The 26,348-nt window shown below is 39.9% G+C and overlaps 2 protein-coding genes across 2 annotated transcripts in view; one reads left to right on the forward strand and one right to left on the reverse strand.

Annotated features, from left to right (window-relative positions):
• LOC135216338 (WD repeat-containing protein 19-like) overlaps window positions 1–26,348 on the reverse strand; it is a 927,827-nt gene that overhangs the window by 82,138 nt on the left and 819,341 nt on the right.
• LOC135216210 (WD repeat-containing protein 19-like) overlaps window positions 1–26,348 on the forward strand; it is a 54,863-nt gene that overhangs the window by 20,100 nt on the left and 8,415 nt on the right. The window contains exon 4 of the mRNA XM_064251345.1: window positions 21,179–21,255. Within this exon, the coding sequence (XP_064107415.1) occupies window positions 21,179–21,255 (77 nt within the window). The remainder of the gene's footprint in view (window positions 1–21,178; window positions 21,256–26,348) is intronic.

The raw sequence follows: 26,348 nt of genomic DNA on the forward strand, positions 1-26,348 counted from the left end.
ACGCATAGACCTGCCATATAGTGAGAAGCTCCTCTTTCTTGAGTAGAAAGTGGGCAGTCATTTAGAAGACACTTTAATGTTAAAGCTTCACGACAGGAGCTGCAGATTGGGGCAAGACTCCCTCCTCCACTTTGCATTGAGTATCTATGAGTAGCATGCATATGTCCTATACACAGTCTCGTCAAAATATTGCTAGTCAAACTCAGCCTGTTAGGCTGCTAAGGCGTTGGCCCCATTTAGCCAGTATTTTCCACTCAGCTGCCACAATTCTATAAATACGCCACGACAGTGATGATGAAATGTCTCTGATATTTTTATACTAACTAAATATAGGGTAAATACTCTGCTTTATAATAAAACTTCATATGTTTAGGAATGAATAATTTTTTTATGGGAAAATGAATATTATTAAAAATGCTGAGTCTGTGTTTCAATGCCATCTCAGCCCAACAAAGTCATTCCATGTCACTGACCCAATGTGGGAACATCTCCCACTACCCACTGCCCCCACCTGCACAATCAAGCAAAGGAAATAATCTGTAATGTGAATCAGAACTTTTAGATGAAAAAGCCAACAGCAGATCTTTGTTACCATCCACTCAAGCACTTGCTCGGACAGCCAAAACTACCAAAGTAAGCGAAAGGATAGTTAAAAGGATTTGCTGCAAAGCAAATCAAGAATGATGGTCAGTGGCTGAACACAAGAAACATGATATTGTTAAACTACAATAAAGTTTTGTACATACTTACCTGGCAGATATATACTTAGCTATAGTCTCCGACGTTCCCGACAGAATTTCAAATCTCGCGGCACACGCGACAGGTAGGTCAGGTGGTCTACCTTACCCGCCGCTGGGTGGCGGATGTACGAACCACTCCCGTAAGCTTGTCAGATTTTTCTCTTCCACCTGTCTCCTGAGGGGAGGTTGGGTGGGCCATTAATCGTATATATCTGCCAGGTAAGTATGTACAAAACTTTATTGTAGTTTAACAATATCATTTTTGTACATGAACTTCCCTGACAGATATATACTTAGCTGATTGGCACCCTTGGTGGAGGGTAAGAGACAGCTCAATAATACAGGTAAGACGGGAAACAACTAATGTTGTAGGATATAAAAACCTTGGTTCTCACCTTTTCAGGATGAAGACTTCATAGATACTATCTCTGAGTCTGCATTGCCTGGAGAGCTACAGCTAGGACGTGACCTGATGCTGAAAGACTCTCGGATCTACCACTGGGATATGTGATCCCCTATTGTGGTAGAATCCAAGTCGGATGCTGTTAGAGGGACCTTGTCCGCTTACCTAACAGATCCTTACCACTACCTCTGCAAGGAGCCAAAACTCACCAGACCACCTAACCAAAATACAAAGGGTTAATATTACGACAAAAAGAGGTGCCTCCTGCAACCTCTTTCAGACAACCAAAAAACAACAATATAAAATATAGGGTAACATATAAAAAATTTACACAGGATAAGTTTCAGCTCCCTGCCCCAGCACCGAATCCGCCGATACGAAAGGACCCAAGGCGAAGCATTTATCATATGTGATTTTTTTTTTACATCACATAGGTAGTGGTTTGCGAAAACCGATTGGCATCTCCAAAAAGTCGCCTCCATCAAGTTCCGCACAGACATATTTTTTCTGAATGCAAGCGAAGTTGCGATGGCTCTCACCTCGTGAGCTTTCACTTTCAGTAGTTTAAAATGTTCTTCCTTACAAGCAACATGTGCCTCTGTAATAAGGCTTCTCAGAAAAAAGGAAAGAGCATTCTTCGACATGGGCCGAGTGGGGTCCTTTACAGAGCACCAAAGCACATCTTGATTAGCCTTAAGTTGTTCCTTCCTCTTAAGGAAATACTTCATAATTCTCATAGGGCAAAGAGTTCTTTCAGGCTCTTCCCCTACTAGAAAAGATAAACTACGAACTTCAAAGCTCCTGGGCCAAGGCCGTGATGGGTTTTCATTCTTTGCAAGGAAATTTGGAAGAAACGAACACACCATAGAATCTTCCTTAAACCCTACATTGCCCTCGATAGCTTGGAGCTCACTCACTCTCTTAGCTGTAGCTAGGGCCAAAAGGAAGATAGCCTTCTTCGTCAGATCCTTGAAAGAGGCTAAGCTAGGAGGTTCGAATCTAGACGATCCAAGGAATTGTAGAACTACGTCTAGATTCCAGTTTGGTACCACATGAGGACGCTTAACGGTTTCAAATGATCTAATAAGATCATGCAAGTCCTTATCATCGGATATCTTTAAGCCTCTATGCCGAAATACCGCCGCCAACATACTGCGGTATCCCTTAATAGTTGACACAACCAGATGACATTCTTCTTTGAGGAAAATAAGGAAATCCGCAATTTGGGTCACAGAGGTACTGGAAGAGGAAATGTTCTTCCTCTTGCACCAACGTCTGAAGACATCCCACTTTGACTGGTATACACGCAAGGTGGAAGGTCTCCTCGCTCTTGCGATTGCTTTAGCCGCTGTTGCTGAAAAGCCTTTCGCTCTGACCAAACTTTGGACAGTCTGAAGCCAGTCAGACTGAGAGCGAGGAGATTTTTGTGGTACCTGTCGAAGTGGGGTTGTCTGAGTAGATCGCTCCTTAGCGGGAGCGATCTTGGAAGGTCCACCAACCATTCCAGTACCTCTGTGAACCATTCTTGGGCCGGCCAAAAGGGAGCGATTAAGGTCATTCTCGTTGAATCGGACTCTACGAACTTCTTGATGGTTAGCCCCAGGATCTTGAAGGGGGGAAACGCGTAGACGTCGAGTCCGTTCCAGTCTAGAAGAAGAGCATCTATTGCTAATGCCTCTGGATCCGATATCGGAGAGCAGTAAGGATCCAGCCTCTTGTTCTTTGACGTGGCAAAAAGGTCTATGTGTGGCCTGCCCCATAACTTCCACAGGCTCTGGCATACATCCAGATGAAGGGTCCACTCTGTGGGAAGGACCTGATCTTTCCTGCTGAGGAGATCTGCTCTTACATTCCTTTCTCCCTGCACGAACCTGGTGAGAAGCTTGATTCCTCTTTCTTCTGCCCACAGAAGAAGGTCTCTTGCTGTCTCGTACAGGGAGAAGGAATGCGTCCCCCCCTGTTTCCTGATATACGCCAGAGCTGTAGTGTTGTCCGCGTTGACCTGCACTACCGATCTTCTGACTTTGGGCTCGAAAGCCTTCAGAGCCAACCACACAGCCATCAACTCCTTTCTGTTGATGTGCCAGGCTACCTGGTCCCCCACCCAGGTACCTGACACTTCGCTGGTTCCCAGAGTTGCCGACGCGTCGGAGAACAACACCAGGTTGGGGGTCTGTGATTGAAGAGACAGTCCCTTCGCAAAGAGGTTGGGATCTGTCCACCATAAGAGATGTTTCTTGATGTCCTGGGATAACGACAGGGAGAACGTCAAATCCTGAGAACGACGACTCCAATTCCGATGAAGAAAGAATTGGAGCGGTCTCAGGTGCAACCTTCCTAGGGAAACGAATTGCTCCAGCGAGGAGAGCGTCCCCAGTAGACTCATCCACTCCTCACTGTGCATACTTCTTTCCCTAAGAAGGTTGTTACTCTCTCGAATCCTCGGGCTATCCTTTCCTGAGAGGGAAAAGCCCGAAAACTCAGAGAGTTCATCTGATCCCGAGATACACACACTCTTGCTCGGGAATTAGTGACGACTTCTTGAAATTGACGAGAAGTCCCAAAGCCTTCGTCAATTCTAAAGTTACTTGTAAGTCCTTCAAACAACGATCTTCTGAATTGGCCCTTATTAGCCAATCGTCGAGGTACATGGATATCCTCACCCCTTTCAAATGAAGCCATTGAGCCACATTCCTCAAAATCCCCGTGAACACTTGAGGGGCCGTCGAGAGGCCGAAACACAGAGCCCTGAACTGAAAAATTTTCCCCCCCATCATGAATCTGAGAAACTTCCTCGAGGAAGGATGGATCGGTACGTGGAAGTAAGCGTCCTGTAAATCCAAGGAAACCATCCAGTCCCCTGGACGAAGTGCTGCCAGCACTGATGAAGGCGTTTCCATCGTGAACTTCTTCTTTTCTACGAAGAAGTTCAGGGTGCTTACATCCAACACCGGTCTCCATCCCCCTGAGGACTTCGGAACTAGGAAAAGGCGGTTGTAGAAGCCCGATGAATGATGGTCTGTCACTAGTTCGATAGCCCCCTTCTCCAGCATCTGATCTACTGCTAGATGGAGAGCTTGATTCATGATGGGGTCTCTGTACCTGGCCGTCAGTTCCCTTGGGATGGTCGTCAAGGGAGGTCTTTCGACGAAAGGGATGAGGTAACCTCTCCTCAAAATAGAAAGGGTCCAAGGATCCGCCCCTTTTTGGGCCCAGACTTCTGCAAACTCTAAGAGTCTGGCGCCCACCGTTGTTTGAAGGACTTGCAAGTTATTTGGGGGCTTTAACAGACTTGGCGAAAGTCTTACCCCTTCTTGAAAGGTCTACGACCTCTAAACGTAGAGGTCTTGATGAAGACGCTCCTCGAAAGGGTTCTCGAACACTTGCCTTTTCCTTCTTAGCCTTGGTAGGGAAGGAAGGGCGAGGTTTTCTTGCCGACTGTGCCAAAAGGTCCTGGGTGGCTTTGGCCGAAAGTGATCTCGAAATGTCCTGCACTCGATGTTTAGGGACAACTGAGCAGACAGAGGAGCAAACAGCAAAGAAGACCTCTGGGCATGGGAGACAGACTTCGTTAAGAAGGAACAATAAACCGACCTCTTCTTCACGATCCCGGCCCCATACAGGGAGGCGATTTCACTCGCTCCGTCTCTTACCGACTTGTCCATACAAGACAAAACACACATAAGATCTTCTGGCGAAATTGACTCTGGCACTTCAATTTTCTTGGCTAGGACTCCCAACGACCAATCAAGGAAGTTAAAAACTTCTAGCACTCTAAACATGCCTTTGAGCATGTGATCCAATTCATTCATTGCCCAAGTCGTCTTAGCAGAGTTAAGGGCAGTTCTCCTTGTCGAATCTACCAGCGCCGAAAAATCCGAATCAGCCGAAGACGGTAGACCCAATCCTAAGGACTCTCCTGTTTTCGTACCAGAAACCAGCGCGTCCTGATAACTTCGAAGGAGGAAAAGCGAACATCGTTTTCCCCGCTTCTTCTTTGGAAGCCATCCAGGAACCAAAACTCCTCAGTGCCTTCTTCATAGAAAGAGTTGGCTTCATTCTCACACAAGAAGAACTCTTCGCTGTCTTCGCGTTGAAAAAAGTGAGTGAGGAGAAGGAGGAGCCGTAGGAGAAAGGGAATCCCCAAAAACTTGCAAAAGTAGCTCTGTAAGCTTCTTGTAAGAAGACACAGCAGCAGAAGTGTTCGGTTCCTCATCCGAACCTTCTAGGACGTCTTGTCGAGGCGAGCGCGGAAGATCCTTAGGTGACGAAGGGATCCTAGTAGGAGTTGAGCGAGAGGTTGGAGAACGCCCTCTCTTAGAAGAGTTCACATCCACTGGAGAACGAAGAGAAGATCTGGGATGTCTACGATGAGACTCCCTCTTCGAGGTAGACGGAATCTCAGCCGAAGGAGAGGTAGGGCTCCTACTCCGAGAATCCTCGGAAATATCCACAGGGCGCTTACGAGGAGGCGAGCGCCTACTATACTCTTTGCACCTATCCCGAGGCGAGCGGCTGCCAGGAGAAGAGCGCCTATCGAGAGCAGAGCGCTTGCGCGGCTCCTCCATACCTGTCCAGTTGCGTACGATCAACGGAAGTTCGACTGGAAGGCGAAATGCGCCTACTAGGAGAAGGCTGCTTGCGAGACTCTTGACGTCTAACAAGAGGGTAACATTCAGGAGAAGGGCGCTTCAAAGCTAACGAGCGCCTACTTGGAGAAGGGCGCTTCCGAGATTCCTGTTGTCTACCAAGAGACAAACGGTCAGGAGAAGTGCGCCTAGAAGCGGGAGAGCGCCTACACGGAGAAGGGCACTTGAAAGACTCTTGTTGTCTGCCCCGAGGAGAATAATCAGGAGTATGACGCCTTAAAAGAGACGAGCGCCTACTAGGAGATCGATGTGCAGTAGGCTCTTGGCGCCTACCTTGCGGGGAGCGGCTAACAGCAGGCCGTCTATCATGCACACGACTCCTACCAGACTCTTGATGCCTGTCAGGAGAGAAGTCACGATCCGACACTCGAGGAGAGTAACATCTGGACGAAGAACGCCTACTTGTATAAGGGCGCCTTCTAGAATCTTGAGGCTGCTGAGGAGAAGTCTCACGCGAGGGAGTTGAAGAAATAGCGTGATGAGCAGGTGCAGTGCGCTTACCGGAAGCGGGAATCCAATCTGGAGAAAAAACTTCTTTCTCCATAGAGCGTCCTACCGATGTTTGGCGCCTTGAAGTCGAAAGAGAGCCAGGCGAGCGAGGGCGCTCACGCGAGCCCCTACCTTCATACGAAACTTCCCCATATGAAGGAGAACGCCTAAAACGAGGAGAACGATCCTCTGAAGAGCGGCGCCTAGATCTCTTGATCGGAAGAGAAACGTCCTTCTTCCTACGTGATCTAACTGCTAGAGAGTCTGCTAGCGCCGTGATCTGAGCTTGAAGTCCCGCGAGTACTCTCGTAGGCGAATCTTGTTGTTCTTCCTCGGAGCAGCGCCGAGCGCGGAGCGCGAGAAGAAGAACGATCACAGGATTTCTTGGGTTTCTTCGCCTCCACCGACGATTCTTCCGGGAAAACCTCCGGACTAGAAGCCAAAGGACTGCAGGGAGCCTTCCAAGCCCTCTTCAACGGGCGCGACGCATCCGGGGAGTTCCAACCTCTCTTCGGAGAGGGAGACGACGAAGAGGAGAAGCATTGGCGTAGTAGCTCCTTCTTGTAGCGATCCGAGGCAGCCTGGGAGCGTACTTCAGGATCTGCCGAGGGGACGCCTGACCGGTGGGGGTTCTCCCTAGCCCTCTTGCGGCTTTCGACTTTCCTACTCCACTGGAACTGGGAGTCTGGAAGAGGTCTAGGCCTAGAGGCACTAAGGAGCCGGTCAGACGCACCCTCCACAACACTAGGGACACTGCACTGATCACTAACACTCTCCTTACCTTCCAACTGACGAATCTTCTGATCCATAGAACGAATCGTGGCTCTCAGAGCTGCCGCCTCCGAAGGCGAATCTTCGGCTTCGGTGCGGGGAGCAGGGGCTGCAACTTGGGAAGAAGGTTCTAATTCTACATTAGTATTAGGATCCACATCCAACTCACTCATTCTAGATCTACTAGAACTTCTAGAGGAAGCCTTACGTACTCTATCACGTTCCAACTTCCTAACATAAGAAGAGAGAGCCTTATATTCTTCTTCATTCAATCCCTTACATTCACTACAAGGGTTAGCAAAAGAACATTCATTCCCCCTGCATTTCATGCAAACCGTGTGGGGGTCTACCGAAGCTTTCGGCAACCTCACCTTACAACCTTCATTCACGCAAACCCTAAACAAAACCGAAGTTTTAACTACTGAATCTAGGTCAGACATCGTTAAAGAAAATCCAAATCAAAATCAAACCGGTCCACAATCAGCGTATGCCAAGCCAAACAAAGCGAATACGTCACCAAAAGAAGTCCAAATTAACTCCAGGCAAGCGAGAATCGAAAAACTATCGAGAGGAACCGACAACAGTTGTTATCGTTCCCGCGACAGAGAAAAATCTGACAAGCTTACGGGAGTGGTTCGTACATCCGCCACCCAGCGGCGGGTAAGGTAGACCACCTGACCTACCTGTCGCGTGTGCCGCGAGATTTGAAATTCTGTCGGGAACGTCGGAGACTATAGCTAAGTATATATCTGTCAGGGAAGTTCATGTACAAAACTGTCTTTTATTCACTGACAAAAACTCAGCCTGCAACTGTTATGAATTTTGACGAATTTGATAAGTGTATCCTGAGAAGAACTGTATGGAATTTTACGAAAGAAATGAAATTCCTAGACCCTACAAAGTAACAGAAGAGCTAAGAGAGCAAATATCTTACAATGGTAGGAGTCACTTTGAAGAGTTCTGCTGCAGATTAGCTTCCGATTTTCGCAAGTTGATAGCTGCAAGTTCCTTATGGAACGAAATGATGGTGTTGCTTACACAAGATTTTTGAGAGATGCAGGAAGGCAGACAGTCCTTCGAAAACTTCGTTTTCCTTGATGAAACGTGGGTTAATCAGAATTACACTGTTGCGAAGTGTTGGACTGACATGGCCTCCAAACAAGCAACAGGAGTAAAGCCTACTGGAAAAGGAAATCGCCTTATCATTCCTCATGCAGGAACGAAAGATGGCTTTGTCAAGAATGCTGAACTATTTTTACAATCAGATGAATGCTGCAGTTTTCAAGCAATGGTTTAAGACTCGGCTGTTACCTAACACCCCCCCCCCCCCCCAAGTCTAATTGTGGTGTACAGTGCATCCTACCACTCAATGGTAATTGAAAAACACCAACATCATCTTGGAGAAAAGCAGCGATAAAGGACTGATTGATAAAGAACGGTGCACATCCACGTGATGACATGCTGAAAGTTGAACTCTATTACCTTGCCAAAAAATGTGTAATGGAAAGAAAACTTACGTGTTTTATACACTTGCTTCAGAAGCAGTACATAAATTGTACGACTCCTCCCATACCACTGTCAGTACAACCCGATAGAGCTCATATGGGCTCAGGTAAAAACTAACATTTCCAAGAAAAATACATTCAAAGTTGCTGAACTTAAGTTTGGTGGTGTGAAAAAAAGTTAAAATGAGAACAAAGATAAGTGAGTCAAAGGATTAGGATGTCTCAAAGACTTATTAGTCCATCCGAGGAGACATTGTGTGCTCACTTATCTGTAGGAGCAGGTTTTACTGTGGATTCACAGTGTCGTAATGATTTTGTCTAGCTTCCTTTTAAACCCTTCCACACAGTTGCTGTTTGCAACTTCTGGAGGCAGTTTATCCCATGTGTCACATATCTTGTATGTAAAGTTCCCACAAAGGGATGTGTTGTATCTCTTCAGTTCTAGTTTCCGTCCATTATTTCTTGTCTGGTTTTCGTTTAATGTAAATAGGTTACTGTCTACTTTTGTTATGCCTTTCAGTACTTAAAATATTTCTTTTAGTTGTCCACGCAATTGTCGTGTTTCTAAGCCATACATGTTCAGGCTCTCTAGTCTTCGATAATCTATTTGCCTGATGGATGGAATTAACTTTGTTGCTCTTGCTTGTACTCCTTCAAATCTATTTTGTCTTTTCTTAATGCTGGTGACACTTTACACTTATCTACGTTAAAAGGCATTTGCCATTTTTCTTACCACTCACCTATTTTCATTAGATAATTTCTTAAACTTTCCATTGCATCTGGGTCTGCTGCATTTACACCTAGTTTGGTGTCATCTGGAAATTTGGCTCTCATGCTAGTTAAGCCTGCATCAATGTTATTAATGTAAATAAAAAACAAGAGAGGGCCAAGGACAGAACCCTGGGGAACTCCGCTTGTTACATCTGCCCATTCTGATTCTTCACCGTTTATTATGACTGACTCTGTTTTCTGTATGTTAGCCAGAGGTCCGCTACAGGTTCAATATTATAATAGACAAAAAAGATTCAATACCAACAGTTGAAACTGAGGATACGAATATAGAAAGAAACACAAACAGAACAAAGGTTTATTTACAAGCTTATTAACAAAGATAAATGCAGAATAGTTTTTCCTATTTACATAACAAAAGTAAAATCTTGCAATGCGTGAACTGGGGAAACAGTGAGGTATTAAAAACACTTGCTGGCCAGTTTGGCAGCAGTCAAAATCATGCTTGAAGCAATGGCTTCACAAGGGAGAGCTGTAGAACTTTGGACGTCTTCTTGACTCCGCACTGCAGAAAACAATGTCTATTCTTGATACTCGAAGGGCAGGTTACTCCTCAGAACCAACTTGTTGGACGTTTCTTCTCTGAAGGCTTGCTCCACGTCGGAATACCTCTGTCGTTCTCTCTAACTGGACGATTTGACCAGATTCCGATCAAACTCTCGTGCACCTTCTTCCTCTCATATCTTTCGTCTGTTCCTTCTTCTCTTATCTCTCTCTGATGATCTCTGTGATCTCTGATGGGGTGGAACATAACAGCGAACGTCATAGACTCCCGACAGGAACTTTTTAGAAGGATCTCGACGAAATGTTGCATCATAAATCGCGGCGTTCCTAACGACATGTCAGCACCTGTTGAGTTCCATATCCCACCTGACAATTCTAGAACAATCATGAGAACAGGCGCCTCCAACATGTGTGCGAATGCCCCTTTGCTGCAGACCTACTTGAAGAAAATGCATTTTCCCTTCCTTTAATATGTTTTACTTCGCTATAGAGCGATTACCATGACACAATCCCCCAAAAGAAAAAAAAATGAATCAACTGATTTTTTTTTCTAAAGAGAAACAAGAATCAAACAGCAGGGAACAATTCTGCATAAAGCTTTAATCCAGTTAACATGCACACTTCACTCACACACCCACTCGTGCCAAAACAGAAAACAGTCATTAGGTGACTCATTTTGAATCTCTAGAGAGGCTATTGGCTATAACATTATCCTTTCCTCTTAATTTTTCGTTTTCTGAACTCAGATTTAAAACTTCGAAATTTTTAAGTAATTCTGAGATTTTCTCAAAACTAACTCCTTTCTTTGACACTGCTACTACGAACACGGGCGGTGCCCATCTCACTGGGCGTTCTTTATAATTCTGAAGCAAGTTTACATGCATCCGCTTTGCTCTACTTTTACCCATATCAATCGAATAATTTGGATTTCCCCTCTTCTCTGAGGTTGAAAAAGGACCTCCGGACTTATAAGATAAAGCGGGACCCTCTTTCTGTACTAATACTGAAACTTTATCTTTCACACAAACTTATTTCTTTCACTCTAAGATCATGTTTCCATTTAGTCTCCCCTTGACTTTCACTCTCGTTCTCCTTCGGTAGTTGCTAAGCATCTTTTAAATTCTTTTTATAATACTCTAGATTAGTTATGTAGTCCTCATAACCTTCTTTAAGCATTAAGTTACATTTTAACATTTCCAAAGGACCTTTAGCGGTGTGACAGAAAACCAACTCGAAAGGACTAAATCCTGTAGTGTCGTTCGGTGCCAACCTTAAAGGTAACAGAGTTACAAAAGGTAACTTTTCTTCCCAGTCATATTCAAAATTACTACACAGTTTTCGTAAACAACTCTTTAACGTTTGGTGAAACCGCTCCACAATGCCTTGTGATTTGGGATGATAAGGTGTGGAAGTTACGAGTTTAATGCCTAACTCTTTCATTCTATCCTTGAAATACTTGGAAACAAAATTACTACCATTATCACTCTGTATAGTACAAGGCAGACCAAACTTAGAAAAATAATCTAACAATCGTTTAACTACGGTCCTCACTTTACAGCTACTTACGGGTATCGCCTCTGGATAGCGGGTTAGTCTATCAATGATTGTTAACAGATATATACTCCCTCCGTTACTTCTAGGCAATGGTCCGACCATATCGATAACTACATTCTCAAAAGGTTCGCCTACTGAAGGAATATTACACAACGGAACTCTGGGAATTACTTGATTCAGTTTCCCAGCAATTTGGCATCCCATGACAGCTTAAAACATACCTCTTTACTTCACTTTTCATTTTAGGCCAAAAGTATGCCCTACTAATACACCTGAAAGTTTTATTTATTCCCAAATGTCCTTGCTCATCATGTGCTAACTTCAAAACTAGTTCACGAAGCTTCCTAGGAACCACTAATTGTTCGGTGATTTCCTCTTTACTACCTAACTTAGGCTGAACATAACAACACAAAACTTTGTCCTTTAAACAAAACGTTTCCTTACACACATTATTGAGATCATCATCCAGTTCACACTCAAAAATTCGTGTTAGTGTCTCATCCTCTCTCTGAAACTTGACTAGCTCGTCCTTATTCAAAAGGTTAGTGCCTAATTCATCACCATAACTATTACTCGATTCCACTACATCAACTACGTTACTCTCGACAGCTACACCTTCCATTTTGATATCACTGTCACCTATAGAGTCAGGTCTCTCAGCCACACTCATGCCAAGATCAACCTTGCCACCTCTATCACACTCGTTCGAATCCATGAACTCACTCTAGTTCGAATCCGCAAATCACACTCGTTCGAATCCACGAACAAATTATGACCATAGTCTATGTCTGTATCTAAACCCTATGTAGTTACTACCATTTCAGGCACAGGAATATCCCTCACAACAGGATTCACATTCTTGGATAAAGCTAAGTCATTATCGTCAATAATGGCAACGCCATCAATAGGCAAACTGTCAACAACTGCTAGTTTCACTTTTCCTGACACTACCTGACTTTCTAAGTTTAACTTCAACAAAGGATAAAGAACACGTGTTAGGAAATCCACCTAACATGACTTTTTCTTCCATATTGATTTCAGCCCTGCTTGGCACTCTCTCCTAATTAGTGAGACAGCAGCTCCTGTGTCTCAAAGCAAGACTACTTCTCTCGAATCTACTCCCCCAAGAGAGGAAACTACACCTTCTGAAAGAAATTCACCAAAAGATTTCCTAGTTTCTGTCATCACATCATTCCTACTTGTCGAAAAGTTAACTAGAGACACTGGTTTCTTAATGTCCTTCCTTTCTACTGCACAATTTCTCGCTAAATGCCCTTTCCCATTACATCGGAAACAAGTTAATTCTGAGCCACTAGATGCCACTTTATTCTTACAAACCTTAGACATATGACCAGGTTTTCCGCATGCATAACAGGAACATTCACTTTTACTCACATTGCTATTACTAGAACTGAAACTTTTACCGTTAAACTATATTCGTCTGCTAACTTAGTTGCTCCTGCAAAAGATACTTCACGCCTATCTTCTATATAAAGCTTAATCTCAGGGGATACGTTATCTTTGAAGTTTTCTAACAACACTAAGTTCTTCAAACCATCAAAATCCTCAACTTCAGCAGAAGTTAACTAATCAAAAAACAGCCTTTCTAACTTCTTACTGTATTCTACATACGTAATATTCTTGTCCTTTCTCAAACTTCTAAATTTCTTACGGTACACCTCCAGTACTAGCCTATACGTGCTAAGAACAGTTTCTTTCACAATATCATAATCATCACATTCCTCCTTAGACATACAACTATACTCGGTAAGTGCCCTATCACTCAAAACTGACTGTAAATAGAGAGTCCACATTTCTTTAGGAGAACCTACTCTTTCCATTAAATTCTCAAAACGCATGTACATTTCGTTACGTCTTCCTCATCAAACTTTGGTACTAATTTCAACACTGCACTCAAACCTAAACCATCAGCTCCACTTTCGTTCTGGCCTGTCTGACTGTTACGAGTGCTTTGCCTTATCCAAGAGATTTCCAACTCATGCATTCGTTCTTTCTCTCTTTCTTCCTGCGGTATTACCAACATTTCTCTCTCTTGCTGCATTTTCATTACTTCTCTCTCTTGCTGCATTTTCATTACTTCTCTCTCAGCTGCCCTTTCCTCTCTCTCAGCCGCTCTTTCATCTCTCTCATACTTTTCTCTTTCTTTCTTTTCAACTTACTCACGGAGATCATTCCCCTCTAGACTTAGAAGCTCACCCGACTCAATAAACTCTTTCACCATCTCACTAATTCTGGTTCTTTCTATATTCTCCCTGTTTCAATGTTACGGTGCCAAGTATCCTGGCAAGGGGATACGCATATAGAAAGAAACACAAACAGAACAAAGGTTTATTTACAAGCTTACTAACAAAGATAAATGCAGAATGGTTTCTCCTATTTACATAACAAAAGTGAAATCTTACAATGCTGGAACTGGGGAAACAGTGAGGTAATGAAAATACTTACTGGCCAGTTTTGCAGCTGTTGAAAATCAATGCTCAAAGTGATGGCTTCACAAAGGAGAGCTGTAGAACTTTGGACGTCTTCTTGACTCCGTACTGCAGAAAACAATGTCTATTCTTGATACTCAAAGGGCAGGTTACTCCTAAGAACCAACTTGTAGGACGTTTCTCCTCTGAAGGCTTGCTCTATGTCGGAATACCTCTGTCGTTCTCTCTCTAACTGGACGACTTGACCAGATTCCGATCAAACTCTCATGCACCTTCTTCCTCTCTTATCCTTCGTCTGTTCCTTCTTCTCTTATCTCTCTCTGATGATCTCTGCTTGATGATCTCTCTGATCTCTGATCTCTCTACTCCCTCAGGGCATATATATACGGCGATCTGGGGCGGGGCTGAAGGGGGTGGAGCATAACAGCGAACGTCACAGACTCCCGACAGGAACTTTTTAGATGGATCTAGACAAAATGTTGCATCATAAATCGCGGCATTCCTAACAATATGTCGGCGCCTGTTCAGTTCCATTTCCCACCTGATGATTCTAGAACAATCATGAGAACAGGCCCCTCCAACACGTGCACGAATGCCCCTTTGCTGCAGACCTACTTGAAGAAAATGCATTTTCCTTTCCTTTAATATGTTTTACTTCGCTATAGAGCGATTACCATGACGTCAACCCAGTCTGCTGTTTTTCCTACAGTTCCTAAACCTCTAACTTTTGTCATCAGTTTCTTGTGTGGTACTTTGTCAAAGGCCTTTTGGAAATCTAAGTAAAGAGACCTTACCTTACCTTACAGACCTTACATCTTGTTCGGGTTGCCCCAGTCCCTCAGTGTGAGGCACCTCTAATGTCTACCAGAGAGTTGCTAGTACATCTTCCGGTATATTTTGCATCTTCCAATCTTGGATGGTCTGGGATGCAGTTTAGATATTTGTCGAGCTTATTCTTAAACACATCTACGCTCACTCCTGATATATTCCTCAGATGAGCTGGCAACGCATTGAATAGACGCTGCATTATCGATGCTGGTGCGTAGTGGATTAATGTCCTGTGTGCTTTCCTTATTTTTCCTGGTATGTTTTGGGCACTATTAATCTACCTCTGCTTGCTCTTTCTGATATTTTTAGTTCCATGATATTTTCTGCTATTCCTTCTATCTGTTTCCATGCCTGAATTATCATGTAGCGTTCTCTTCTCCTTTCTAGACTATATAATTTTAAGAATTGTAGTCTTTCCCAGTAGTCTAGGTCCTTAACTTCTTCTATTCTAGCTGTAAAGGACCTTTGTACACTCTCTATTTGTGCAATATCCTTTTGATAGTGTGGGTACCATATCATATTGCAATATTCAAGTGGACTACGAACATATGTTTTATAAAGCATAATCATGTGTTCAGCTTTTCTTGTTTTGAAGTGCCGTAACAACATTCCCATTTTTGCTTTACATTTTGCCAACAGAGTTGCTATTTGATCATTGCATAACATGTTCCTATTCATCATCACACCAAGGTCTTTAACTGCTTCCTTATTTGTGATGGTCTCATTATTAGGCCCTCCCTTATATGCATATAGCTTTCTTTCTCTGTCTCCATAATTTATTGATTCAAATTTATCAGAGTTAAATACCATCCTATTTACCTCTGCCCAATCATATACTTTGTTAAGGTCTCTTTGTAGAGCGTTCCTATCTTCATCACAAGTAATTTCTCTACTTATTCTTGTGTCATCTGCGAAACTACTCACTACCGAATCCTTAACATTATTGTCTATGTCTTCAATCATAATAACAAACAGTATTGCAGCTAACACCGTACCTTGCGGCACACCGGATATTACCTTGGCTTCATCCGATTTCTCGTCGTTTGCAATAACTATCTGTTTTCTGTTGTGTAAAAATTCTTTTAACCATCTTCCTACTTTATCCACGATATTGTGTTTTCTAATTTTCTTCGCCAATATATTATGGTCTACTTTATCAAAAGCTTTTGCAAAGTCTAAATAAACCACATCTGTTTCATTTCCGCTTTTCATATTTTTGAATATGTTTTCACGGTGGACTAACAGTTGGGTTTGTGTACTTTTTCCGGGTACGAAACCATGTTGTCCTTTATTAAACAAATTATTTTTTATTAAATGTTTCATAATATTTTTCTTCATTACCCTTTCATACACTTTCATAATATGTGATGTTAGACTCACAGGCCTATAATTACTTGCCTCTAGTCTTGATCCACTTTTGAAAGTAGGGTAATATATGCTAATTTGTGCTCATCATATATCTTGCCTGTATCTACACTTTGTCTTAATAATATTGCAAGTGGCTTTGCGATAGAATGAACTACTTTCTTTAACAAAATAGCAGGAATTCCATCAGGCCCTGCAGCAGCTCCATTTTTAATTTCATTAATAGCCTGCACAATATCAGCTTCATTAATATCTATGTCAGCTAAATATTCACTATTTTCATCCCTTACTTCTATATCATTATCTTCATTATCTATTCTAGGGGTGAATTCTCTCTTATATCGTTCTGCCAGTATGTTGCAAATTTCCTTTTTTTCATTCGTTAATCTCCCTTCAATTCTCAGAGGGCCTATTTCTATTCTTCTTTTATTCATCTTCTTCGCATATGAGTATAATAGTTTGGGGTTTTTGCTTGATATTTATAGGGTTTTTTCTTCCAAGTCCCGTTTTTCATTTTCTTTTGATTGTATAATCTTTTGTTCTGCATTTTCTATCTTACTTTTTAGTTCTATAACTTTCCATGCATTTTTTTCTTTTGCAAGACCTTTTTTCCACTTTCTGATTTTCTGGAACAAGATCCTTCTGTCTCTTGGTATGCATGAATGATGTTTACTTTTCTTCTTCGGTATATATTTTTCCACTATTATCTCCAATATTTTATATAATATCTCCGTATTTACCCTTATGTCATCACTTACGAAAATGTTATCCCAATCTTTGTTTAATTCTTCATTAATTTCTGACCATTTAATATTTTTACTGTAGAAGTTGTATTTTCCATATCCTTCCCACTTTTTCATTTCTTGCTTATCTCTATTTTCACTTGCTTTGGAATGAACTGTTAATTCTATGACATTATGGTCTGAAATACTCGCATTATAAACTATTATTTCTTTAACATAATTCATCTCGTTCACAAATACTAGAGAGAGAGAGAGAGAGGTGGGGAGGAAGTACCTGGGGAGACTTGGCAGTGGTGTGGAAAATCCCTACTACACGTATGTGGCCAACGCCTTAGCTGCCTAAAAAGCTGAGTTTGAATATAGTCCTCCAATTTGGATGATCTGATGATTGTCATCTCTTAACTGAAGGTCGAATTGCTTCAGCTTCATATTACCTTTTATGCTACCTCCTACTTATATAAAAATGGATAATTTGTTTAAAGTCAGTGATCTCAATAACTCTTTAGTTGCCTTGTCTGCTCTTCATTACCATCTAAGTTCTGGATGGCAGTTTGTATATTGAATTGTGTGCATAAGGGATTAGGCTTGTTCTTGTTGAGACTGTTAGTCATATCATGACATGTTTTACCTCCAATAGAAAATGTGCATTTCTTTCCCCTTCCCTACATTATAACTTCTTTAACCATCCACCTCGGAGATGTGAACTCCTAAGGTAACACGCTGCTGTCTCACTTGGGTAGTTGATACCTTTTTTGTGCTTATGTTGAAGTATTCATGATTACTTTTGTATGTTATTTTAGACCTGTGAGTCTCTTGCTGGAGCTAGGGATCACTTTCTCTCATTCTCACACATAAAGCTACCCTGATTTATTTATAGAATATTCACACGTCATTGGCTTGTGCAGGCCGCACAGTAGTTCCCTACTTCTGACAGATCGAAGAAGGGATTAAATCCAGGCATCTGTGTTTGTTCACAAACATAGATTTACATGTGATTTGATCCGGGATGTTCAGTTGGAAATTATACAGATATGATTGGAAAGCTGGCACAACAATACACATAATGGTAATAATACATGGGTTGTGACAATAATAAGATATCTGTACAAATGACGTACAAGAGAAATTGTATTGCTCTTGACTGCATGTCTCGCTCACGGGTTCCTTGGTGTTTGTGGTTGTAGTTGTGTGTAGGCCCACACACATGGGCGCTATGTAAGTTGAAATTATGAAATTCCTCCTCAGGACGAGATGTCTTTTAACAAAGTGCTCAACTGGGTTTTAGAGATAATGCATACATAAAAGGTAATAGAGCTCTCATTGGAATATACCAGCAGCTGACCCCAACTCTTGCCTTAAGTCAGAGGAGCCATCCTCAGTACTCGAGCTTCTGTTAACTGCTATTATGGACATTTCTTTAAGGATGGGGCAGATAAGTCCATCCCAACCCATCAGATTACAGATACACACACTCACACACACACACACACACACACGCCTAATGGTTACATCAGGTATGAAAACCTTTGCCAGGGAAATTTCCTTACTTATGCCTAGACCCACAGTGGTTTCAACTCTGGCAGAAGTAGACACTGGGGAACTTTTCCTGAGGGAAATGCTCAGCACATCAGTTGGCAGGAACAGGTGGTGGGTGCTACAAGTAGCCTCCTGGATGATTCTGCGGTTAACCTACAGAATTTAGCCAAGGCTAGAAGGCAGTTGGGTTCCCACAAGTGAGCTCCTGTTTTGAATATCTTGATGATGGTCCGTTCTCTTTCCAACAGACTATTAGTATGCAGATCATAATGCTGCCATTCTTTTGTCTGTAAGATGAAAAAACTGTTAAGTCTGAAGATATTACAAAAATGTAGTTATGTATATATATTATATATATGTATATATATATATATATATATATATATATATATATATATATATATATATATATATATATATATATATATATATATATATATATGTGTGTGTGTGTGTATATATATATATATATATATGATATATATATATATATATTATATATGTATCTATATAATATATATATATATATCATATATATATATTATATATATATATATACTGCCTGTTGCGTGTGAGTGTGTGATACATATTAACCCTCTTTACGCCGGAGCCCTAAAAATCAAAACGTCTCCCGTATGCCGGGCCTGGTTTGGAGGTGAGCGCGGAAGTGGAAAAAATAATTTTTTCAAAAAATTACAGCGCGCGTACTTTTGAAGATTAAGAGTTCATTTTTGGCTCCTTTTTTTGTCATTGCCTGAAGTTTAGAATGCAACCATCAGAAATGAAAAATAATATCATTATCATATGTAAATAATGCGATATATGGTAGCGAAAAAAAAAAAATTCATACATAATTGTATTCAAATCACGCTGTGCAGAAAACGGTCAAAGCTAACCAGTTACTTTTTTTTGCGTTGTATTGTACACTAAATTGCGATCATTTTGATATATAATACATTGTAAAAAAATAAAAGCAACACCGGAAAAATATTATCACAAAATGATGTACGAATTCGTAACGCGCGGACGCAAAAAAATATTTTTTTCAAAAACATTCCGTAATTCTAAATAATGTTCTAGAGACTTCCAATTTGTTTCAAAATTAAGACAAATGATTGAATATTACGATACTGTAAGAGTTTTAGATTAGAATTGCAGATTTCGACGACCATTTCGGACGAGTTAAATTTGACCGAATGTCGAAATTTTAATATATATATTTTTTCATATGCACATATTTCGAAGATGAAAAAGCTACAACCTTCAATTATTTTTTATTGTATTCTTCATGAATTTGCGCACATTTTGATATATGAAACTCTAGTAAAAGGCTAATATGAAAAGGAGCAAATATTAGGATAATGCCATGTACGTATTTCGGAGGCTTGCGGCCGCGAATCGGCGCGCGGAGTGAAGGTAAATATATTTTCAAAAATTCACCATAAATCACAATATTGTTTTAGAGACTTCAAATTTGTTTCAAAATGAAGAAAAATGACGGAATATTACTAGGCCGTAAGAGTTTTAGCTTACAATTGCGTTTTTCAACTATTTCGGTAGAGTCAAATTTGACCGAACGTGGTTTTTTTTCTATTTATCGTGATTTATATGCAAATATTTCGAAAAAAGAGAAAAGCAACAACCTTCAATCATTTTTAGTTGTATTCTACACGAAATTGCGCACATTTTCATATATAAAACTTTATGTAACAGCTAATTTTAAATGGTGCAAACATTTCGACAATCGCACAAAAAAATTCTGATTTTTTCGGAAGAGTTACAGCGCGAACGTAATTTTTTTTTTCATAAATTCACCATAAATCGAAATATTGTGCTAGAGACTTCCAAGTCGTTGCAAAATGAAGGTAAATGATTGAATATTACTAGAATATAAGAGTTTTAGCTTACAATTGCGTTTTTCGACCATTTCGGTAGAGTCAAAGCTGACCGAAAGTTGAAATTTTTGCACTTAACGTTATTTATATGAAAATATTTCAAAACTGATAAAAGCTACAACCATGGGTTGTTTTTTGTTGTATTGTGCATGAAATTGCGCACATTTCCATATATAAAACTTTATGTAACGGCAAATTTAAAAGGGTGCAAACATTAGGACAATCGCACGAAAAAATTTATCGGAAGAGTTATCGCACGAACGTAAGGAAAAAGTTTTTTCATAAATTCACCATAAATCGAAATATTGTGCTAGAGACGTCCAATTTGTTGCAAAATGAAGGCAAATGATTGAATATTACTATAATATAAGAATTTTAGCTTACAATTGCGTTTCTCGACCATTTCTGTAGAGTCAAAGTTGACCGAAGGTTGAAATTTTTGCACTTATCGTTATTTATATGAAAATATTTCAAAATTGATAAAAGCTAAAATCATGAGTATTTTTTAGTTGTATTGTGCATGAAATTGCGCACATTTTCATATATAATACTTCATGTAAAGGATAATTTAAAATGGTGCAATAATTATGTCAAAGTGACGAAATAATTTCCGAGATGTGTCACTGATACTTTTTAGTGCGATAAGAAAGAAATTCGCGCTTGCGCGCCTGCGTAGCGATTGTAAACAAAACAACGCCTTGATCCGTGAACTCCCAGCATCCCCCAAGGCGCGTGATACAAAAGTTTTCGGCTGGTAGGCCTATAAGTATTTTTCCGCGAATTTTTAAAAAAACTTTTTTTTTTTGAGCCGACGTATGATACGTCCAATCGGCATACGGGAGACATTTTGACTCGACGTTTAATACGTCCAATCGGCGTAAGAGGGTTAATAGTTTGCAATGAAAAACTAGTTTTGTGCTATAAAAATTCAGTTTCTGACCAGAATTGTTGTTACAGGGCAGGCACATTTTGGCTGATGATGTTACACTGTGTCCATCCTGCAAGTTTCCTGCTATTAGATCTGAGTTACTGAAGTGAGTATAGCATTAACATTAGTATGTTTGTGTTCCTACTGTGCAAGAGTATGCTAACGTTATAGAAACTTGCTTTTGGTTCTGTTATTTATTTTGCTTTCTACTTGATGAAATAGAAAGTGACAAGAAAGTACGCGAAAAGAAGGTTCATTCTAGAACTGGATGGAGATGATGGTGGCATAAATGGGGTCAAGAAGTTGTGCATTGCGAGTTTGAATGGAGTCAAGTGATTTGGGTGCATGCCATGCATGTATGAAGAGCTAATTAGTAATTGATAGTAGTCAGATTTCGGGGGGGAAGTAGAACGTTTTTGTAACATTGGTAAAATACTGGATGGTGAGGCCTGAATCGAAGTGGCAGCGAGAGGATGAATAGTAAGTACAGCTAAGTCCTGCTGCCATTATGGCATCCATGGCAAATTGCACTTCTCATAAAACAACGAATTATTCTTGGTAAACATTATGAAAAGAGAATAACATATGCTATATTGCTGGAACTTATCCATGTCACTTGTTATGTAATTTATACTAAAATTAAGCACCAATAGACAATAAAATAAACTTGACTGCCGAAGCAAAAGTAGTAGTTTAAGCCCCAACAAAATTCATCCATAAACGATGGACTATCGAAGTCAGGACTTAGTAGTCGATAAGTGTGCTGTGCTTTCCCCACCCATTCCCTCTTTACGGTGTCATATGTATACAAAAGACTAAAATATAGTACTATTAGATACTTTACTTAAGTTCATGTTAGCAAAATAATCGTTATTGTTAAACTACCAATTCATACAAACAAAATCATTTTAAAAACCATGCATACAAATAATCATGATTGCAAGCGAATGATTCATGCAAAAAATACATGCAGCATCCAGTTCTTGTTAACAAAGTAATCATTGCCAAAAACAAAAACAAAAGTAGTCAAACCTGATCACAATTTGCCCATGAATCTCAACTAGGATGAGCATAACGGAACACGACTGAGGTTCTCTTCCATAACCTAGGCAGCTCTCCCAACCTGGTGTCATATATGTAGGTAGCATGCATGAGCACATTACACAATGGTTATGGCGATGAGGGCTAATTCTTCTAATTGTGGCCCTTGTACATGAAACTGTTCATTTTCAAGGATAAGACTCAGAGCAACGCAGACATAAAAGCGTCTCTTTTTCTCTGTTTCAAGGACGAATTTTCTGCTATGACACGTAGTATTTTAATTAATAATAAATGCTGCACATAGATAGATTTTCTAAATTATATTGATCAATGTAACTGCTTTACGGGCTGCTCTGTGAGCAAGAGCCCGTGCTGACACAAGGTCAGCTAAATCAAAAACAACAACATGTAACTGCTTGTAAATATGAGAGAAAGGAAAGATTTGATAAATATAGACATTGCACCAAGCAGACTATGCTCGATTAAACAACTGCGACGATTTCTGATTAACTTCTGATTTAAGCGTAGTATTTTCCATTTCAGTATTCAGTGACAATTTAGAGCATAAAGTGTTAATATATTGTGTACAAAAAAATGTATTAGATATGAGAATGTAAAGGTTTTATAATAGTATAATATATTTTATAAACAAGATTAATTAGATGTAAAAGCAAATGTTATCGTTACTATGTTTACGTAGTGTTATGCACGATATAGAAACAACAGGTAGTCCCACGCGCAGGTCCGGTGTATTTTTATGATGTCACACAAACCAGTCGAAGCTACAATTTACTGATGTAAACATTAGGATAATTGCCTTTTAACACTTTGAAAAGCGATTTAATAAATATCCCTCCATAGATTTAAGCAGTGAATGCGATTTTGGTTATATGAAATATTGTAGTTCATGTGAATATCGATATTGGAGAACTCAAATAGGCGAAATGTTGCACAAATAAGTTTTTTTTTTTTTTTTTTTTTTTTTTTTTTTTTTTTGTGAAAGTTTGAGAGACTGACGGGATCCTGGAGACTGAGTTCACGGGATTTTTCCACGGTTTGTTCAAACTTCCCGGTCTTGTCCTTACCTGCATTTGGGAGGTCGTTATCAATTGTTTTAAAGTTGATTTCCTTTTATAAGTTGTCTGTTGGCATGAGTCCACCTTTCAGTTCATGGATTTTGTTAAATTTACGCAGTTTAATTTTGTGATAAGATTGGGTTTCAGAATTTTATCTCAAAATTAAACTGTAAGTTTACAAAATACGTGAAATGAAAGGCGGACCCATGTGAGCCAACGGACAACTTATAAAAGGAAATCAACAACAAAACAATTGACAACGACCTCCCAAATGCACGTAAGGACAAGACCGGGAAGTTTGAACAAACCGTGGAAAAACCCCTGCGACCTGTCTCCAGGCTCCAGGCTCCTGTCCGTCTCTAAAAGTTTTACACAAAAAACCCTTATTTGTGTAACATTTCGCCTATTCGATTTCTCCAATATCGACATTAAGATGAACTCCAGTATTTAATAAGTCCCAAATCGCATTCGCTGCTTAAATCTATGGAGGGATATTTATTAAATTGCATTTCAAAGTGTAAAATAGGCAATTATCACTACGTTTACATCAGTAAATTGTAGCTTCGACTGGTTTGTGTGACGTCACAAAATCACATGCGCAAATGAGTCCCAAACTTGCCGCCAGAGCGGGACTACCTTGTCATTAATATATCGTGGTGCTATCGAACTGACACCTCTGCACCAGTTAATGCTGGTCTCTCTCTCTCTCTCTCTCTCTCTCTCTCTCTCTCTCAATTTCAAGTTTATTAGGAAGAATATATTACAAAACATTATTCATTTAGCATGGTGTACAAAATTTCGTGTAAAGCAAGTCGTATGAGGCAATCAGGTATTACTTGCTGAACATTTGTGTGAATGCACAGTACTATGTACTTATAAGTACAGTGATACCGATCACAATTTTGACTAAAGGACATGACTTTTCTAAGCTTGGATTGAAATGAATCAGTCTAGGTTAAGCCAATAGATTCCTTATGTACGGTTACAGCCTTCATGAACTCTTGAGAGCATTTTCATGAAAATTTAATTATTTACATTACAGTATTAAAAAACAAAAGTTTATTGTAAAAGCAATATATAGCTAGAGAAAGGGAAAAGAATGACAAGTTTTCAAATGATTTTCAAATATCCAAGAACTTTGTCTAGGGAATTCAAACGTAACTATGAAGGCTGTATTGCAGATTATACAAATGCTGTAAGAACAAGCGCTGCAATGGGTAAAGTGGAAAGGTGTTGCAGGATTAGTACTGGTAAAATAAGAACCTGGGTCAAAATATGGTTTGTGCTTTACAGTTGCATCTTCAAAAGCAAATACACCATATATAGGCACTGCGGGAGGTACTGGGCCTGAGATCAGTGGGAGACAGTATCGCTTTGCACCTTGGGATCTATGCCATGACTTAAAGGAGGCTGTAGGCACGTCATATTGTTATTTATGATCTATACACTTTATTTTTAATCCTTCCTGCAATGGCTCCAACTCATATAGGTTTTATTGTGCAGCACGTGAATGTAAATGTTCAATTTGAAGTACTTAATAGCCTACCCTAACTTGTATTTTGTAATTATCATTCAATTAACAATATCTGCAAAATAAATTGCTTCAAAAATACATACAGTGTAGGTAATCAATTGCGATAATCATAACTACTTAAGCTCACAAGATATGTAAAGTAAACAACACACTCACTTGATATATACAATTCTGTAAACAACTTTTTGTATATTTTTTTATTGTAGCATAACCTTAAAGTTTTACAAAAATTTTTGAAAGTGGGGAGATAGAGACATCTGTGCAAAATGGAAAATGTGTGTAACACTTCATTACTGTATTGTACTGTACAAAGTATAATACTGTACTGCATTAACCCTTAAACGCCGAATGGACGTATTAAACGTCGAGTCAAAATGTCTCCCGTATGCCGAATGGACGTACCATATGTCGACTCAAAAAAGTTTTTTTAAAAATTCGCGGAAAAATACTTATAGGCCTACTAGCCGAAAACTTTTGAATCACGCGCCTTGGGGGATGCTGAGAGTTCACGGATCAAGGCGTTGTTTTGTTTACAATCGTTACGCAGGCGCCCAAGCGCGAATTTCTTTCTTATCGCACTAAAAAGTATCAGTGACACATCTCAAAAATTATTTCGTCACTTTGACATAATTTTTGCACCGTTTTAAATTATCCGTTATATGAAGTATTATATATGAAAATGTGCGCAATTTCATTTAGAATACAACAAAAAAATACTCATGATTGTAGCTTTTATCAGTTTTGAAATATTTCCATATAAATAACGATAAGTGCCAAAATTTCAACCTTTGGTCAACTTTGACTCTACCGAAATGGTCGAAAAACGCAATTGTAAGCTAAAACGCTTATATTGTAGTAATATTCAACTATTTACCTTACTTTTGCAACAAATTGGAAGTCTCTAGCACAATATTTCGATTTATGGTGAATTTATGGAAAAACGTTTTCCTTACGTCCGCTCGGTAACTTCCGAAAAAAATCATACATGCGATTGTGGTAATATTTTTGCACCATTTTAAAATTAGCCGTTACATAAAGTTTTATATATGGAAATGTACGCAATTTCATGCACAATACAACTAAAAACAACCCATAGTTGTAGCTTTTATCAGTTTTGAAATATTTTCATATAAAAAATGATAAGTGACAAATTTTCAACCTTCGGTCAATTTTGACTCTACCGAAATGGTCGAAAAACGCAATTGTAAGCTAAAACTCTTATATTTTAGTAATATTCAATCATTTACCTTCATTTTGTAACAAATTGGAAGTCTCTAGCACAATATTTCGATTTATGGTGAATTTATGAAAAAAATAACATTTTCCTTACGTCCGCGCGGTAACTCTTCCGAAAAAATCATACGTGCGATTGTGGTAATGTTTGCACCATTTTAAATTAGCCGTTACATAAAGTTTTATATATGAAAATGTGTGCAATTTCATGTAGAATACAACAAAAAATAATTGAAGGTTGTAGCTTTTCTCATTTTCGAAATATTTGCATATAAATCACGATAAATAGAAAAAAAACCATGTTCGGTCAACTTT

Source organism: Macrobrachium nipponense, chromosome 6, assembly GCF_015104395.2.
Source record: "Macrobrachium nipponense isolate FS-2020 chromosome 6, ASM1510439v2, whole genome shotgun sequence".
In the NCBI taxonomy this organism is placed as follows: Eukaryota; Metazoa; Arthropoda; class Malacostraca; order Decapoda; family Palaemonidae; genus Macrobrachium; species Macrobrachium nipponense.